Below are 17,956 nucleotides of genomic sequence, written 5' to 3'. Positions count from 1 at the left end.
AGATATAAAGATAAGAAAGAGAGAATAAAGTGTGAATATAGGAAGAATGAAGAGTGTAGGGGAAGAGAAAGGAATAGAATAAGAAAGGAAATTTTATAGGGAGGTAGATGATGGATAGATAGATGATAGGTAGATAGATATGGCTGTATATGCAAGGGTAGGAGATCATCTGTTAGCTGCTTTAGGGCTCACTCTGGCCTCCCTTGTTATAGGCCGTCTAGCTATTAGTCAGCAATGATACACTGACTAAATGGATTTAGTTTAGTGGTTGTTTTAGTCCGCCTGGGCTGCTATAACAAAATACCATAGACTGGCTGGCTTATAACAAACAGAAATATGTTTCTCACAGTTTTGAAGGCTGGACGTCCAAGATCAGGGTGCTAGCATGGTAGGGTTCCGGTGAAGGCCCTCTTCTGGGTTGCAGACTGACAACTTATTGCTGTGTCCTCACGTGGCAGAAGGGGGTAGGGAGCAATCTGAGCTCTCTTTTATAAGAGCACTAATCCCATTAACAAGGGCTCTGCCCTCATGACCTAATCACCTCGAAAAACCCTACCTAATACCATCACCTTGGGCGTTAAGTTTTCAACATGTGAATTTTGGGGCGATACAAACATTGAATCTATAGCGGTGGTTTCCAACCCCAATTATGTTATAGACTGGAGAATTATCTAAACCCTCCAACAAAGGCTTAAGAAGAAAGGAATAGGAAGGGGGAAGGTGGGAAGGGAAAAAAGAAATTGCAAGAGTCTGAAGAGGGGTGAGTAAAGTGAGCAGGTAAGGAAACAATAGATTTTGTCTAGCCATTAATCTAAGAGGGTGTTTCTCAACTGGGGACAAATGGGCCCACATTTGGCAATGTCTGGGGACATTTTTAGTTGCCATGACTGAGGAGCGGGGACCCTGGCATCTAATGGGTAGAGGTCAGGGTTGCTGCTATACAGCCTATAATGCACAGGACAGCCTCCCACATCAATGAATTATCCAGGCTGAAATATCAACAGGGGCAAGGTTGAGAAACCTTTGTTGAAAACTATTCCTCCGATTGGAACATGCAGTTTTGAAGTATTCCATGTCCCTATGGGAAGGAATCTGTCATTCTTTAAAGACTCTCAGAGAAAGATTTTCTTGCCTTTCTCCCCAAGCTCACAGCCGTTCCTCCCTTGAGACTATCTGCACTTGGGATTGTTCTATTATCCAAACAAATATCCTGAACCCTAGGACCAGAGAGCATATACAACTCACTCATAATTACCTCCAACATTTACGCTGCTGACCAAATAAGAAATCTTTATGAAATATGGAGAATAGAAAACATTTTCTACTTTCAATTTTTTTAAATTGCTTTTCAAACTGTACCCCTCATGAACCTGTCATGAGACATAAATCCAAAACCTGAACTACTGATTAAAACATACACAGTTGGGACTTCCCTGGTGGCGCAGTGGTTAAGAATCCGCCTGCCAATGCAGGGGACATGGGTTTGAGCCCTGGTCCGGGAAGATCCCACATGCCGCAGTGCAGCTAAGCCCATGTGCCACAACTACTGAAGCCTGCGCGCCTAGAGTCCGTGCTCTGCAACAAGAAGGGCAACCACAACGAGCAGCCCGCGCACCGCAGAAAAGAGTAGCCCCCGCTCGCTGCAACTAGAGAAAGCCTGTGCACAGCAACGAAGACCCAATGCAGCCAAAAAAAATAAAATAAATAAATTTAAAAAAAACAAACATGCACAATATATAATAATCACAGCAACTGAAATAGCATTAACTCCCCTCAGGTTAGGCCACCTAACAAACAGTCAAATTCAGCTTTGTGCCATGCTCTAAACTCAGTGATTATATTCCCACTTGAGCATAGAAGAATTTGTGGAAACCAGGTCTTCCTTCCACAGAAATATTCTCTCCCTGGTTCCCTGCTGAGCGGATTGAAGAACACAAAGGAGAAAGATTGGTTCATGTTAATTATTCAGGGACAACACAGAAAGATCAACAAGGTAAGACCAACTTCAAGAGTATAGTGATTTCATGTACTTCTTTGACCTCTAAACATACATCTCCATTGGGCAAATATATTATTAAACCTGAGCCTATTTTCTCTCTGCATTGTTGTCACTACACAGAAAAAAATTATCATGAATTTACACAATGCGATACAGTAGTGGCTGACTGGAACTTAAACCCAAAACAGACTGTATTTTTACCTTTGAATAAGAAACACAAAAATGAAGTTATATTTATATCACAATTAGACAGAGAATGACAATATGAAAGAAAATATTGAAACTACTGCTGCTTCACAATATGACCCAAGGCAAGATAAATTTCTGCATAAGGTGTTGCATGTTGAATCCTTTCTCTATGAAGGGTTTTTTTCTTAAATTCATTTATTCAACAAACTTTTACTGAATACCGATTATGTATCAGGCAAAACGGAATCATAGACTAGTCTTGCATTGGCCTAAGACTGCCTTCTTGATTATACTTGCCTGTCATTATCGCTACCCTCTGACACACAGGGATATATAGTGTTTTCCTCATTTCCTCTTGGCTACTGGAAATCCTGAAAGGAATCATGATTTCTCAACTTAAATTTATCTGACTTGTTTGGGGACCTCACCTAGAATTAGTAATCTTGCAATTAATTAGCATCCAACTAACTGGAAAGCTCAGTAGAGTCAAGGAGCAAATGACAAGAAGGCAAAAGCCATAGAATAACAGTTAGTAAAGCCAGAAACGACTTCAAATATCATTTAGCTTTATTCTCTCACTGGACTGTTGAGTAAAATGAAGTTGGGAGAAAGAAAGACACGTTATTGGGGCTTCCCTCGTGGCGCAGTGGTTAAGCGGATGCCTGCCAATGCAGGGGACACGCGTTCGTGCCCTGGTCCAGGAAGGTCCCACATGCAGCGGAGCAACTAAGCCCGTGCACCACAACTACTGAGCCTGCGCTCTAGAGCCTGCGAGCCACAACTACTGAGCCCGCGAGCCACAACTATGGAGCCTGCATGCTGCAACTACCGAGTCCATGCCCTAGAGCCCGTGCTCCGCAACAAGAGAAGCTACCGCAATGAGAAGCCCACACACCACAATGAAGAGTAGCCCCCGCTCACCACAGCTAGAGAAAGCCCACGCAGCAATGAAGACCCAACGCAGCCAAAAATAAATAAATTAAATAAATAAATTTTAAAAAAAGAAAGAGACATTATCAAGGTCACACAACTATTTAGTGGCAGAATTGGACTTGGACTCATGATTTCTAACTCTAAATTCAGTGCTTTTTCAACTACTCACAAGAGGCCATCCAAAATTTACAAAGGATATCCCAGGACTGCTAGACATTTTGTCCTATCAATATCTTTTACATCTAGAGTGCTGTACAATAAAAAATCACGTTCAAAATGACAACCCTCACTTACTGTAAGATTTTCAATTATAAAAGTTTAAATTATGATCATTTGGATTAAAATGGAAAGTAGATTCACATTTAAGAATGATTTTCAACAAGAATGGTAATTTTTCAAAAGTTCTATTTAACCTTAAGCTAACCACCAAATCCAATTAACCAGAACCCCCAGTTTTCTGGGCATTTAGGCTCATCAAGATTTTAATATAAATAGAATAAAACCTAGATTATGTCTCCAGGCAGGGAAATTTAACTGAACTATAAATATTCACCAAAAGACAAAAAGGGATGACTTGGGGTTCTTTATATTCCAGAGGCAAATAGTTACAGTACAAAGAATATTGGATTGGTTGCATGGAGACTTGCACTGTAGCTCCAAATCTTGTAAAAAACTGCCACGGGGAGAAGTGAGTAAAATTTCCCAAGACCCAGTTTCTTTATCTTTAAACTGGGCATGATTTCTATTATGTCTACCTCCCAGGGTTGTTAAGAGTTTAAAATGAGATAACGAGTGAAAGGACTTTGGACAGTAGATAATTATACATACATATTTATATATACACATATGCCTACATGTGTGTTCACAAACACATGCACATATATACAATATATTATCTAAAATCGGAGTATTTTGAGTATTACAAATAAGGAAAAGTATTTAGCTACAAGCGTATCTACTAAAAAGCAACCAACCATGGTGTTATAAAACTAAGTTAATGATACTATTCAGTATGGTAAGTGACAGATTTGAAAGATCTGACTGTCATAGACCAAAACCAACCAATTATTTTAGTTGAAAGGTTGAACGGTGGGGGAAATAGCAGATTGCAAATATTTTATTTGAAAAGAAAATCAATTTACTTAGGAGACTAATATAATGCCACAAAAGAAAAGAATCAATGATATCTTGATATTATTTTTATATCGTACTTGATATTTTGATAGTTCAATCGGAAATAGTCATAAGTTAGCATTTATGTCATCAATGAGGCCCTGGGCATACATCACTATTGAGTACCTTCATCAACAACAGGGGACTGCCTAGAGTTTTGTATGTGCCAGGTGGAGACCAGAAGTCTGAATTATAATCTTGGGTTGGCCAATAATAGCTGCTTGCCCTTGGAAATGTGACTTATATTTGAAAGTCAACTTTAAATAAGCAGGGTATAATACCTCCCTCTAGTATGAGATTAGCAAAGACAAACTTTTTGCACCTAAGGGATGCATTATTCCCCAAAGGCAGTGTCATTATCAGTTGTATGCCCTTGTTGAGACTTGGCAACCCAGGATGCCTGTACCACTGTGGGATCATGCAGTTTTCCTCAGCATTATGTGATCATCTCTGCAAGTTTCCATATTCTTTACCATTAAGGAAACTTGATCTCTAACTTGGTCTGTAGGTTTCCTTCTGTCAATCACATCACCATCCTGGTGACTACTGTGTACCTCCTTATTAAATATAGTTCTCCCCTTTTCTTTTTCCTCCTTCCAATTTATAAGGACGTTTTACCCAGATTCAGCTTCTTCTCAATCTACTGTTCCATTTCAAAACAGTACTCTACCTTCTATTTCCATTTTCTCCCCTCTTACCAATTCTTCAAACCCATTGCAGCCTTGCTTCAATTTTACCACTGTACTGAAATTAGCTGCTTAAAAATCAAGAAGCCTGTAATGGACAGAATCAATGATGTTTTCTCATCCACATCCTATTTAATTCCTCTGAGACATTTGGAAATCATGATCACTATCTCCTTGAAATTTTCTTCTCCCTGGTTTTGTTCTATTCTATGATTACTCCTCAGTCATCTGTACTGGCTTTCTCTCCTTCATGGACTCCCAAAAAGGGTTTCCACGGTTTGGTTTACTGTCCTCTTCTTACACTAAACTCTCCTATAGGTTTTTCAGTATTTCTTCCATCATTCACAGAAATTCAGTTATTATGTCTACCTATGAAATTCTTAGTTATCCACATCTATCATGAGCTGGCTTCATTACATACTAACTGGTGACCTTGTGGTACATTTTTCAACTTCTATAAACCTCAGTTTTAAAAACCGTAAGTTGGAATAAATGTGATAATGGCTTGGCACAATATTTGGCACACAGAAAGCATTCGGTAAGTGGGAGTAGAAAAACGTTTTTTCCTTTCCTGGGACACAGATCCATATTTGCAGCTATTTATTAGATATTGGACATTTCAAACTGGATGTCCCACATACATGTTTATAAAATAAAACTCACTGCTTCTACAAACTACTGTTTCTGATTTCAGAAATCTACTCCATCTGTAGTTCCTTGCTCACTTACTCTATCGGTCTATCCATATATCCTATAAAAATTTTGTTGAACTATATAAGCCAAGAACTAAGGAGTCAAAGTAAAAAAAGGGCATAGTCCTTCACTCACGTTGCAACGGGGAATAAAGACAAGTAACTGAAATATTTCAAGTGCAAATATACAATGGAATAAGGTCTTCACAGACACATGAACAGGGTGCTATGAGACCATAGATAAGGGGCAATTCTATGAAAGTTGCTGTGGGGAAGTGAAGGCAGGTAAAAGAAGACTTCTAAGAGGTATCTTCGTACCCTCTCCCCTGTCTCCCATATTACATCTAGCCAGGTCACAATTCCTACAGTATTATTAGTCTCAATATAATCAACATTTTAGGGTAAAAACTGTCTCCCCCACTAGAATGTAAACTCCATAAAGACAGAGATTTTGTCTATTTTGTTCTCTGATGTAGCCCCAGCAACTAGAACAATGGATGGTACGTGGTGGGCACTCAGTAAGTATTGGTCAAAGTTTGTTAAAACTCATCCATGCTAGAATTAATTCCTCATAGTGTTTATAATGAACCGTTTTTCATTAAAAATATTCACATTGTACACATTCTTATACCTTCAGATATTGTACCAAAAAAATTAACAGAATGGTGAAGCAGATGTTACTGTTTATTTGCTTATTCGTTCGCCAAAGGGGGCAATTGTTTTTGAGCTTTCCTGTTCTTTAAATGGAATACTCAGTACCACACTTTCACAATTCTTGCAGAGACATTTCAAAGACCTCAGGACTTAACCTGATCTTGTCTTTTGCTTTTAAAGCTACAAACATTTTTGTGTTGTGGAATTAATAAAAAACCAGCTAGATTTTCCCAAAGGGAGATGTTTAGTAGCATGTCTTTGACACACACACACACACACACACACACACACGCACGCACCCCTCTGTAGAAAATAAGGAGAATAATTGACAGGAAAATCATTTTTTGCTACTTCAAATATATTTTATAGTTTTAGTAAAATACAACAGACAAGTATCTATTAACTCGACATGGCAATGAAAATATTTATTATGATTAACTGGATAAATAACTTTGTAGTCAATGAAAAACTAGTTTGTCTCTGGATCAAAACCGGGTATTTTTGTTTAAACATACAACCCAGAATAGGGAAGTATATATGATGAGGGAGGGCAAAAAGGTTAGTACAGAGATTCCTCTAAAATGTATTTTTTGTTTGCTATACTTATATATTTCACCGATCAACTCATTTTTTATAATTCCTTAAAAATATCTGTTTAGATTCACATTTAGATTGCTAAATAAATATTCTCCATATTAAAACCAGATTTCACCTCACCTATAAATTCCTCTTCTTTATAAAATGAAACACATTATGTTTGCCTATGGTTTTAATTTTCAATTGAAACTATAAATAGTCAATTCAAAAGCATTTAAAAAAATAATATCACTACCAAAGTGACTAGAGACTGTATCAAGATAATCTCTAAAATATTGCTCTTCACTGTCCAAGAGCAATAGACTACTATAGATATATTTTTATTTTCAATATGTAAAATATATTTTAAAGGCTACAGAGTTCTCCTTCATGTAAATTTAACATATTCCACATCCATCATTTGGTGTAGGCTGAAAAGCTTGGTTGATTCCTGTTCATCTGTAGTAAACAGGATTTATAGGTCATAGATTAGTCCTACGAAGTCTTTTCTTGTCTTAAAAAGAATCTTCAAATCTGTGGCTGAAGATAGATTTTGCTAACCCCAGTGCTGTTAAAGGATTCAAGCATGCGATATTGTTGGATCTAAGCACTGAATATGTATATTCTGAGCTTGGAAAAAAATGATCACTGAATCTATTTTTCCACAGCAAACACCCTAAGGGAAAAAAGAAAACCTACTTATAAATGTTAGGTAGATTTTAGTAGTACTATAAAATAAAGATAACTACCACTAGAGACCTTACATTTATGGGTTAATATTTAAAGAGTATTATCCCATAGATATTTAAATCACTGCCATCACCACTAATGAATATTTCTTCCAAATGATTTTTATTTCCCCAAGATAGACACTAGCTGTATAAGTCTGGTAACAGGCATTGGTCATGTAGATTTCATTTCTCTTTCCATTCCTTGTCAACATCTCCTCCGCCAATGGCCCTGGCTCTTCTTTTGTAAAAATAACCCATTGGCTCCCGTTAACTGTCACATTGGCCTAAAGCCACCAAGGGCAGTTAGCCTCATAACAAGCTACAGCCATCTGTCAGAATATGCTAAAAATCAATGAAGATAGTTGCTACCCATTATTCTGGCCTGACTCCTCCACACAATTCTGATTTGTCGTTGTGAGTTGAAGTGGTGATGTTAATATCAGATCCAAGTTCTCCCTAGTATTGAATATCACAGCAAAACCTTTAAGCAGGATTCATTTTGGTGAAGAGATCAGGGAGTCTACAATAAGCCACTTGGCCAGATGGAGGAAATAGATGCTCCAACACAGTTGCTCCAAAAGTGTTCTAAGAGTAAGTGTAGTAAACATGAGTGGTTTCAGCTCCATAGACATCCACTAGACGTATCCTTTAACTAAAGGCCAACATCTGACAAGTTTTCAACCTCCACTGTTGACAACTCCACCTCCCAGAAGGTAGAGAAAATGATAAGGATATTTGTTTCTCTCACTGACTAAAAAAGAGAAACTGGTGAGTCGAAGGCAATAGAAACCTTCAGAGAAACCAACCATTTTAGCTTAGAGTTCATAAGTATTTTATGAAGCAAAATGCTAGACTTTAGGAAAGCAGTTCTCTAAAGTGAAGTAGGTATGATTCCACGCCCGGAGACACTCTAAAAAAGGGAGATGAATTAAGAGTCAGCTGGGGAGCTTTGCTGACTATTGAAACCAGTGTGCCTGTACTGGGTGCTCTCCATCCAGTTTTGATTTCTAAAGAACATGTACTGAAATAAAGGGATGAAAATCAAGGATAAATAAATAGAAGAGGGCGTGGTGAAAAAAAATGCCAAGAAGATTCATATCCAAAATGACCCTAAAGGTTGAAAAATACCTGCTAAAGATGACAGAACAGTTTTTTTTGTTTTTTTTTTTGTGGTACACGGGCCTCTCACCGCCGCGGCCTCTCCCGTTGCGGAGCACAGGCTCTGGACGCGCAGGCTCAGCGGCCATGGCTCACGGGCCCAGCCGCTCTGCGGCATGTGGGATCTTCCCGGACCAGGGCATGAACCCGTGTCCCCTGCATCGGGAGGCGGACTCTCAACCACTGCGCCACCAGGGAAGCCCGACAGAACAGTTTTTAAAAAATACGTTTAGAGCAAGAAGAGCAAGGATAGGATAGACATGCAACTCATGGAATAATATCGAATGACTGTATCTTTTTTGTGAAAAAGAATGATTCTAGACTTAAAAGGGTAGTCAATATCATAACCATAAATTGAAGCCTAAGATAGGCAAGGTGTCCCTAAGAAGGCACTCAACTGTTCTAAATGAATTAAAATTACATTGCAGAGTGGTGAGAGGTCTTGTGGATTGGATGGCCCAGTCACAGTTGCTAAAGTTTTGGGACTGTGGTATGGGTGACGTATGTCAGAAGACTGGAGACCTTAGTATTGGCTTTGGTTTTGAAAAGGGACAGAAAGCACATGGGGTCCTTAGATTAGGCAAGGGACATCATGTTGATTGAGTGCAAAATCCTAAAACAGGTTATTAAAAGGATGATTTGTTAATGCTTAAGAAAAAAGTAGTAACCGTCAGAAGGCAGCATAAATTCTCTAAGAACAAGTCATGTTAGACAAATCTCATTTCATTTCTATTTTTGATATCATTATTGGATTGGCAGATCAGTAAAAATGTAGGCACTCTATATGGATATCAGCAAGGCATTTGACAAGGTCTCTCATGATATGCCTGTGAACAAGATGGAGAAATGTAGGTTGTATGTTAGTAAAAGAATGCTGCCTGATGGATAAATGTCAACCTGCTGGGAGGTTTCCAGTGGCATGCCACCAAGCTCTGACCTTAATATTATCCTATATAACATTTTTATTAATGACTTACATAAAAATGAGGAAAACATACCTAACAAACTTACAGATGATACAGTTATGAGAGCAATAGAATGCAAATATTGGGATGGCCAAAAAGTTTGTTCGGGTTTGCAACATCTTTTGAAAAACCCGAACAAACTTTCTGGCCAACCCAATACTTTGGATGGCAGAATTAGAATTCAGCTACATATCCACAGGTTAACAAGATGAAATCAAATTAGGCCAAATCAAACCTCTAAACCTATTTACACCTACATCTTCCCAATCCCAAACACACAATTAAAATACCCACCAACTCTATAATTATAGAATAACTAAAATGTGGCTTAGCCTCAGAACTCGTTTAAAAGTTTTAAGAGTTTAGTTACTTAATGTTTTCGGTGTGTATCAGTAGTGTTATGTGTTCACCAAAAATGCTGATATTGGAGTAGATGGCATTAAGAGAAACTTTTAGTTAGAACCGGGGAGACATCTGATTGTTGGTCATAGCACAAATTCCTGAATGAGTCAGTCAAGTTGATTGTCTGCTGAGACTTCCATCTAAGGTACATCAGATCTGCTCCCAGCTCTTGCTCAGGGGCAGCCATAGGTGTCCATACTGTTGCTTTTTAAATCACATGATCTTTCTCTCCCCTTAGTCTCAGCTGACTGAGAGAATAACTGACAGGGCTTGCCAAGAAACTTCAACACTGCCTGGTACAGAAGGGATGACCTGGGCTAATCAAATTCACTCTCTTAAGGTTTTTTGTTTTGTTTTGTTTTGTTTTCGGTACGCGGGCCTCTCCCCGCCGCGGCCTCTCCCGTTGCGGAGCACAGGCTCCGGACGCGCAGGCTCAGCGGCCATGGCTCACGGGCCCAGCCGCTCCGCGGTATGTGGGATCTTCCCGGACCGGGGCACGAACCCGCGCCCCCTGCATCGGGCAGGCGGACTCCCAACCACTGCGCCACCAGGGAAGCCCCTCTTTTAGGTTTTTAAACCTAGAACTAGCAGGAGAATTAGGCAGGTAGCAATGGAGCAGGCGGTGAAGGGATAAAGTAAGAGGTGCTGGGAAGTATACTTGGAGTCACGTAGTGCAATGAAAACCTGACATTGCTATGAGAAGGTAGAAACTACGTGGTAGACAAAAGAAATATTAAGCTGGCAATAAGCTATTGGGCAAAGAAAAAGACAGAGAGTGGCAAAACTGCAGAGAATTGCTGAGTCATATCGGTGCCAGAGATCTATAGGCCTTATCCTTCCTTGTGGGTTGACCAGTATTTCCTGGGTTCCCAGGGAGAGATAACAGTCTTAAAAAGATGTTCTCAATTATTTGAGGCAATCTGAATGATCTCTGCTCGTTTCAACCAAAGAGCCTAATAACCTATACCTGCATTTAACCTTGGCTGTGACACTTCAAGAGCAGTCTGGACAGACTGAAGTATGTTCTAAGGGAAGAGACCTTAGATGGAGGATTGAGGATTGATCCTCAATCAATGGAGGATGGAGGATTTGAAACCAGTTAATGTGAAGAGCAAGTGAAGGAACTGAGGAAACATTTAGTAGAGAAGTATCAGCAACAGTGAAGGGCTGTCAGGTGTGAGAGGGTTTTTATTTATTTTGTGAGACCCTAGAACTAGACCTGGGAGGAATGGGTAGAGTTAAGAGGTGGGAGATTTTGGTTCAATAAGACTCTTCCGGTAGTTGTCTGAGATGAAATGGAATGCCTTAGGAATGAGTCCATTCCTTATTTTGGAGATATTTAGGCAGAAGCAGGTAACCACTTAGTAGGCAGAGCAAGATTACCTTTAAATTCTATAATGCTTTATGATGTATGAGGCACATTCTGTTACACTAGCTTGATCTTCTTAACAATCTGTTGAGACAGGCATTTTTATTTATTTATTTATTTTTTAAATCGAAGTATAGCTGGCTTACATATCCATTGTTTTATTTATTTATTTTTTGGCCACGCTGTGCAGCAGGCGGATCTTAGTTTCCCAACCAGGGATCGAACCTGTGCCCCCTGCATTGGGAGCGTGGAGTCTTAACCACTGGACTGCCAGGGAAGTCCCGAGACAGGCAATTTTATATTCATGTTTACAGATGAGGGAGCTGAGGCTCAGAGCGGTGTGTCACACAGCTCATAATTAAGTGCCAGGGTACTCACAGAGTTACCTTCTATTGACTACATGTGAAATGAACACTGTAAAGGATACATTTGGAAAATCCTTGCTGATCAAGCTGATAGGGTTTCTAGGTTTTTTAAAATTCAACTTTGTGACGTTGAATATATTTTCAAATGTACTAAAAAGGTACTCTCTCTCTGCTCAGTCTCACATGAAAACTTATGTTCTTCTCTGCGTCTTATGAAACTGAGACCAATTAATACATTCCTTGCATAGATACAGAAGGTCCGTGGGTGCAGTTTGTACAAACATGCCTAGATGTACATTTCAAATAAGAATAGTTTTCTCTTCCCATTTGCCTCAGCCCATTCCCCACCCTCCTTCCAGATTTCCTGTTATTTGGCTTCTTAGATGAAAGAAGTGTGTTTGCTTATCAAGATTGCTAGTTATCCAGATTGGCCCACTGCTTTCTTAGCTATCACTAGGCCCTGCAAAGGAATTAAAAGAAGAGTGAGTAAATCAGCACTGTCAGTGAAAACTCCTTGAAGATATACACTGCTCTCTGCTTCTCTCACTTCATTCACTTCCCTGCCTTTCAATTTAAAAATCAAAAAAAAGGAACGATACACAAACCTTATCACTAGCACAGTGATAATTCAGTTATCTTCACCGTAGGTGCTGACCGCTATTTTACCTCTTGGGAAAGATTAGAAATATCAGTTTATGAAACTATTTAATCTAGTTAGTGAGGGATGATATAGAGTTTCCTGGATTTGGGCCATAGTGCCATCAGTTTGTTGGTGGTGACATATTTCTGATGCTATGGTTGGCATTTAAGTTAATATGCTGCTAAAGAAAAATAGTCTTATAATGTGAGTTTATTAGTCTTCCCCTTTCCATTCCAATTCTCAGATTATTGGGATAGAAGTTGATCAGAGTTGACACCAGACATTGCTTATGAAGTGATATATTATACCCACAGTGTTTACACACAAATGTGTTTAGAAAAAGCTTTGGTGGTAGATCTAAAGACGACATATAGAAGGGGAAGTCCTTCAGTTTAACAAGATAACAGAATACTATGTTTTATTAGTTAATGTTTTTCTACTTTAATAGAAAGTTGTAATTTTTGACTTGAGAGAGTAACTAGAAATGATGAATAATTTCTCAATTAATCGCATCTAGTGCTAAAGTCTATTATGATCAAGGCACATAGAACTGTGGAGGAGTAGAACTTTAATCACCTGACAAAGACTTGAGGAGGAATCTGGAAACCTAATATATGAAGCAACAGAAAAACAGAGGCAAACTTTTTGCTCAAAAGATCAAACTTCATCCTAAAGGCAGAATCAAGTTTTTGAAATTACACATGGACTTCCGATGGAGCAAATCGTTTTTAAAAATGTTTGAAGGCAACTTACTTTGTCAAAGAATCTTAAAATAAATAAAATGTAAACTATCGCTGTTCCTCCAATTGTGTCTGGATTTTCCTGTAATATCGCAGCATCTGAAAACAAGGGACAAAAGTCTTTTCCTTCGAGGATACAATGACAGTTTGGGTAATTGCTTGGTTTCCTATGTTTTTTGTGGGTGTCCACCATAGGGGTGTTGATGCATCTGTGGTTTCCTCTTTACACGGGCGTCTGTTTTGGTCTGTGGCTGTGCCTGGATCTAGATTGTGTGCCTGTGGAGGGGTCTGCCTTTTTGCCCAGGCATCTGGGTGTGTATCTGTGTGAGTCTTTGTGCGTCTCTGCAGATGTCTATGCGTTTCTGTACTCAGTGGAATCATCCTGTGCCAATATTTAAGTTCAGTGGGATCAATAATAGCTCAAGTACCTGGTCTCCAACGGAATGTTGCTATTCAAGACCCAGCTGTTATGCAGATGAACTGAATCCTGTGTACTGGTTGGGGGAGCTGGAGCGGCTGGGCTGGGCTGGCTGCGGGTAGTCATTGATCTCCTCTGGAGAGAGTCAGCGGCAGGGGGCGGCTTCCTGGCGCAGGTGCAGGCGTGCGGAGGCGGTGGCGGCGGCGGGAGGGGTCTGAAGGTGAACTGGTTGTGTGAGCTGCTCTGCATGTCTAAAGAGGAGAGAAGGAGAAAAACACAAAATAGACACAGACTCTCTCACTTGGCAGGCAAGAAAACAGCACGGCAGACTTATCAGGATTTCAGAATAATATAACCTGTGGGGTGGGGGGAGAGTCTGAAGTTCAGTCTACTTGTAAAAATGTCACTTAACTTACAAAAACACGTGCAGCACGCTTATGAAATGTAAAACATTCACAGTCGCATTTACATGTAAATTCTTCAGGGCTATAGCAGCTCAAAAGTAAATGAGGCCGCCTCACACAATTTGTCATCGTTTCTGCTACTGAACAAATAAATCATCAACAAGACACTGAATTACAGAACAGAAGTGAGCCGATTTCCATCGGTTGCAAAAGTCTCACTTCGGAAAACACCAGTGAAAGGGACAAATTTGTTGCAAGGAAGATCATTCCACACTTCAAATAAAAGTATAAGGCCACCTTCTAGCTTTCCTCAGGAAAGGATGCTACTAGCCTGCCTACATGGGAGCAAATCCATACGTCGGAAAAACAGCTCACGAGTGTGTAACTGAACTGTGTGAGACTAATCTCTCCGCCAGCCCCCCAACTCAGAGTGCTACTTATAAAAGGGAGGCTAGAAGGAGTTTGTTCAGGTTGTTACACATATTTCCATGGCCATGCAAAGCACAGTCCACACTCCACCCACCTTTGCCACACCCTTCTAGAAGCTCTACCATATTAGCTGCAGCTTAGGCAGCAGATAGACTGTTCTTTCTGCCTGTTTGCAGAGGGGGCAGCCTGGGACAGCGGTCCTCAGACTTCTGTTGTTGTTATTGTTTGGTATTTTTCCTCCGTTTTCCTGGCAGGCACACGTACACACAGTAAGTTAGAATTTGGCCCATGAGAAATACCCCAATTAAACCTCTTTGAAAAGAAATCACTACTGTAGTTGATAACCACCTCTCTTTCACGGGAGAAACATAGCAGATGTCAAGTGATTTCTTGTAACACCAACACATTCCAGATGAACTTTGTAGACAGCATGGCTTTGTCCCACCTCCCAAATGACAGAGTTGAAAAGCAGAAAAATGCCACAGACTTTCGATGCCCAGCAAAGGGCTCAGCTGGTTTGTGCTGAGACTCACTTTGCAGTGGCTGATCATAGAAAAAAAAAAAAAATCACTCTTTTCAACCCTTCCACCTCAAACTTGAATTTTGAAGACACAGGCATCATTTTCGTATTTTAAAACGATACTAGTGCCCCAAGAGCATGACAAATTCTTGGCTGTGTTTTCTAGTACAGGTGGCTCTCCCTTTAAATAAGCTTGCTATATGAAGAACGCAACTGTACAAAAGATAAGGAGTGGTGATCATTCATTTTATACAAACAATTCCTATAGAAAGTCAGCTACCCTTGTATATTTAAAAGGAACTAAAATGCTTCATGAATTTTCTAAATCACCCCCATTACTCCAGGCCCAGCCCAAATCCCATATCCACTAAAAATATCATCACAAGTACTTAACATCTAGTTAATTTTTTTAAACCTCTGGGCTCATACTCATAACCTTAACCAGAAGCATGCTTTCCATCCTTGGGGCTCAAAGAAGCATTGAATGCTGGAACCCAAAACACCTGGGGAGACTCTAATTTTGTAGATGAGAAAACTGATGCCCAGAGAATTGCTTGTCCAGACACTTGGCAAGTTAGTGGCATGGCCAAGATCAGAACCCACACCTCCTGACTCTGGCCAATGCTCCGTTCACTGTCTTGCAGATCCCTGTAATACAAGTTCTCTTTACTTCCTTAAGATACAGAGATACAGATTCCTCCACATTTTCTGGGTTCTTCACTTATGACACACCACCTGCACTGCAGTTATTTGCTTCTATGTCTGCTCCCCTCTTAGACCGTTACAAAGGAATGCATACTGGTGTAATGGTGTGCAGCACAGCATAGTGGAAAGGGCACAGAACTTGCAGGTACGAAAAGCCTGGGTTTGAGTTCTGCCTCTACCGTTTAGAAGTTTTACCCCCTCATATGTTAAATGGAGATAATAATCCTTTTTCCTAATAATTAACTTTAATTCATGTAAAATGTGCTCAGACGTAGTATGTCAGTGACTGTCTTTTGAAGGTAGCAGGAGCATAAAATTTTAAGACTGGAGAATTCCTTGGTGGTCCAGTGGTTAGGATTCCGCCCTTTCACTGCTAGGAGTCTGGGTTCAGTCCCTGGTCAGGGAACTAAGATCCCGCAAGCAGCGCAGCACGGTCGAGAAAAAAAAAAAAGAGACTGGAGTTGACCATAGGAATCACCCAGTTCAGCCCTCCCTCATTCCCTCTCCATTTTACAGCTGAGGAACCCAAGGCTCAGAGAGGTGAAGTGATTTGTTCAAAGTCATTCACCTTGTATGAATTTGCCTGCCTACGTCTGATGATTCCCAGCCCAGAACTCTTTGCATTATACTACTCCAGAAAATAAATGACTCTCTTCTCTGACTTCAACACTTACTATTTTTATCATAAAATTGGCCTCTGAGTTTGTAATTTTACAACATTCCCTTGCTATTCCATGTTTTTGTCCTATCTCCCCAAAGGGACAACATGTTTCTTAGAGCAAATCACCTTCTACCTTTCTTGAATGCCACGTAAGATTGAGCACAGTGCTGGGTACAGAGTAAGATACCTAAAAGTGTTTTTGTTTTTGTTTTTGTTTCTTGCGGTATGCGGGCCTCTCACTGTTGTGGCCTCTCCCGTTGCGGAGCACAGGCTCCGGACGCGCAGGCTCAGCGGCCATGGCTCACGGGCCCAGCCGCTCCGCGGCATGTGGGATCTTCCCGGACCAGGGCACGAACCCGTGTCCCCTGCATCGGCAGGTGGACTCTCAACCGCTGCGCCACCAGGGAAGCCCCTCCCTAAAAGTTTTTATTGATAGCAAAGTGTTTCACTGGTCTGTGGGACCTAGAGAACCACCCTTAAGGTTCCCTTGGCTCTTCCGTTCTGATATAGCCACTGGATTTCTAGACAGCTCATAGAGCACTAGGTTTCCCCCTTGGAGGTCTCAGGGACATCTCTCCCAGAGCCATGGGGAAGGACAATGATACCCTGAAGAGGGTGCTTAAAATCATGCCCTCTAAGATGCGAAGAGAGCAGCAGTGACACTCTACAGATTTGTCACCTAAATACATGAACTTAATGATGCAAGGAAGGGAAGCAAAAGGTGGGAGCCCAGAGTTAGAAAGAAAAGGAATCAGTTTTAGGTCTTGTGTTCAGAACACCTTCCAAGCAATACGTGTGACATCTACTAGCCTAATGAGTAGGTGTTTGTCAGTACAGTTGTTCGAAAGAAAGAAAGTTCCTGTTCAGTACAATTGTTCAAAAGAAAGGATCACTCATTATCATTTGGATTTACTGCTTGTTGGATTTCCTCAAAATCTTTGCAACTCCTTTCTAACTATGAAAAATGATAAAAATTCTACTTCATTGAAAAGTACAATCATTCTATTATTATAACATATTATATCATTTCTTCCACAGGTAGTACTGCTTTGTATAGTCATTATGATTATATATATCGATTATATGTATTGAAAACATATATTTTGATTATATATATGTATATTTTTATTTATATCTATTTTATTGTCTATTTTTGTTTCCACATTTTAAATATGCAGAGGTTTCCCTACTTGTTAATACTGTCTTTAAAATTCAGAATATTGGACTGAGTGGAATATATCCGGACCTTAAGCCTTTATGAAATGCAAATCATCTCGGCTTCATTCTTTTTTTCACCTCAAGAAAAAGATGGGGAATGCACTGGTTCCCTCCCAAATGAAGTAATTTAATCCTTGGGCTCCATGAAATGGGACTTCTCAACATTAAATACTAATAAAAAATACATTAGGGTTCAGTGTCAGGAGCTCTAGAACACCAGTTCCAAGGGGTCAAGAGTCACATGCACTCACTTCCAAACGTATCTGGCAACCATACATTTCTGTGCCCAAGGGAGAGACGCAAGGGAGAAGGGGGGAGTAGTGATTATG

At 40.1% G+C, this 17,956-nt stretch overlaps 1 protein-coding gene across 1 annotated transcript in view; it reads right to left on the bottom strand.

The window, feature by feature from the left end:
• Positions 1-17,956, bottom strand: part of LOC113612446 (teneurin-1-like) — a 299,439-nt gene that overhangs the window by 70,320 nt on the left and 211,163 nt on the right. Inside the window, exon 4 of the mRNA XM_027092334.1 lies at positions 13,701-13,941. Coding sequence (XP_026948135.1) covers positions 13,701-13,941 — 241 coding nt within the window. The remainder of the gene's footprint in view (positions 1-13,700; positions 13,942-17,956) is intronic.

Source organism: Aethalodelphis obliquidens, unplaced genomic scaffold, assembly GCF_003676395.1.
Source record: "Aethalodelphis obliquidens isolate GAN/ISIS:26980383/991018 unplaced genomic scaffold, ASM367639v1 scaffold77, whole genome shotgun sequence".
Lineage (NCBI taxonomy): Eukaryota > Metazoa > Chordata > Mammalia > Artiodactyla > Delphinidae > Aethalodelphis > Aethalodelphis obliquidens.
The sequence above is the reverse complement of the archived record's forward strand: the minus strand, read 5'-3'. Positions and strand labels throughout refer to the sequence as shown.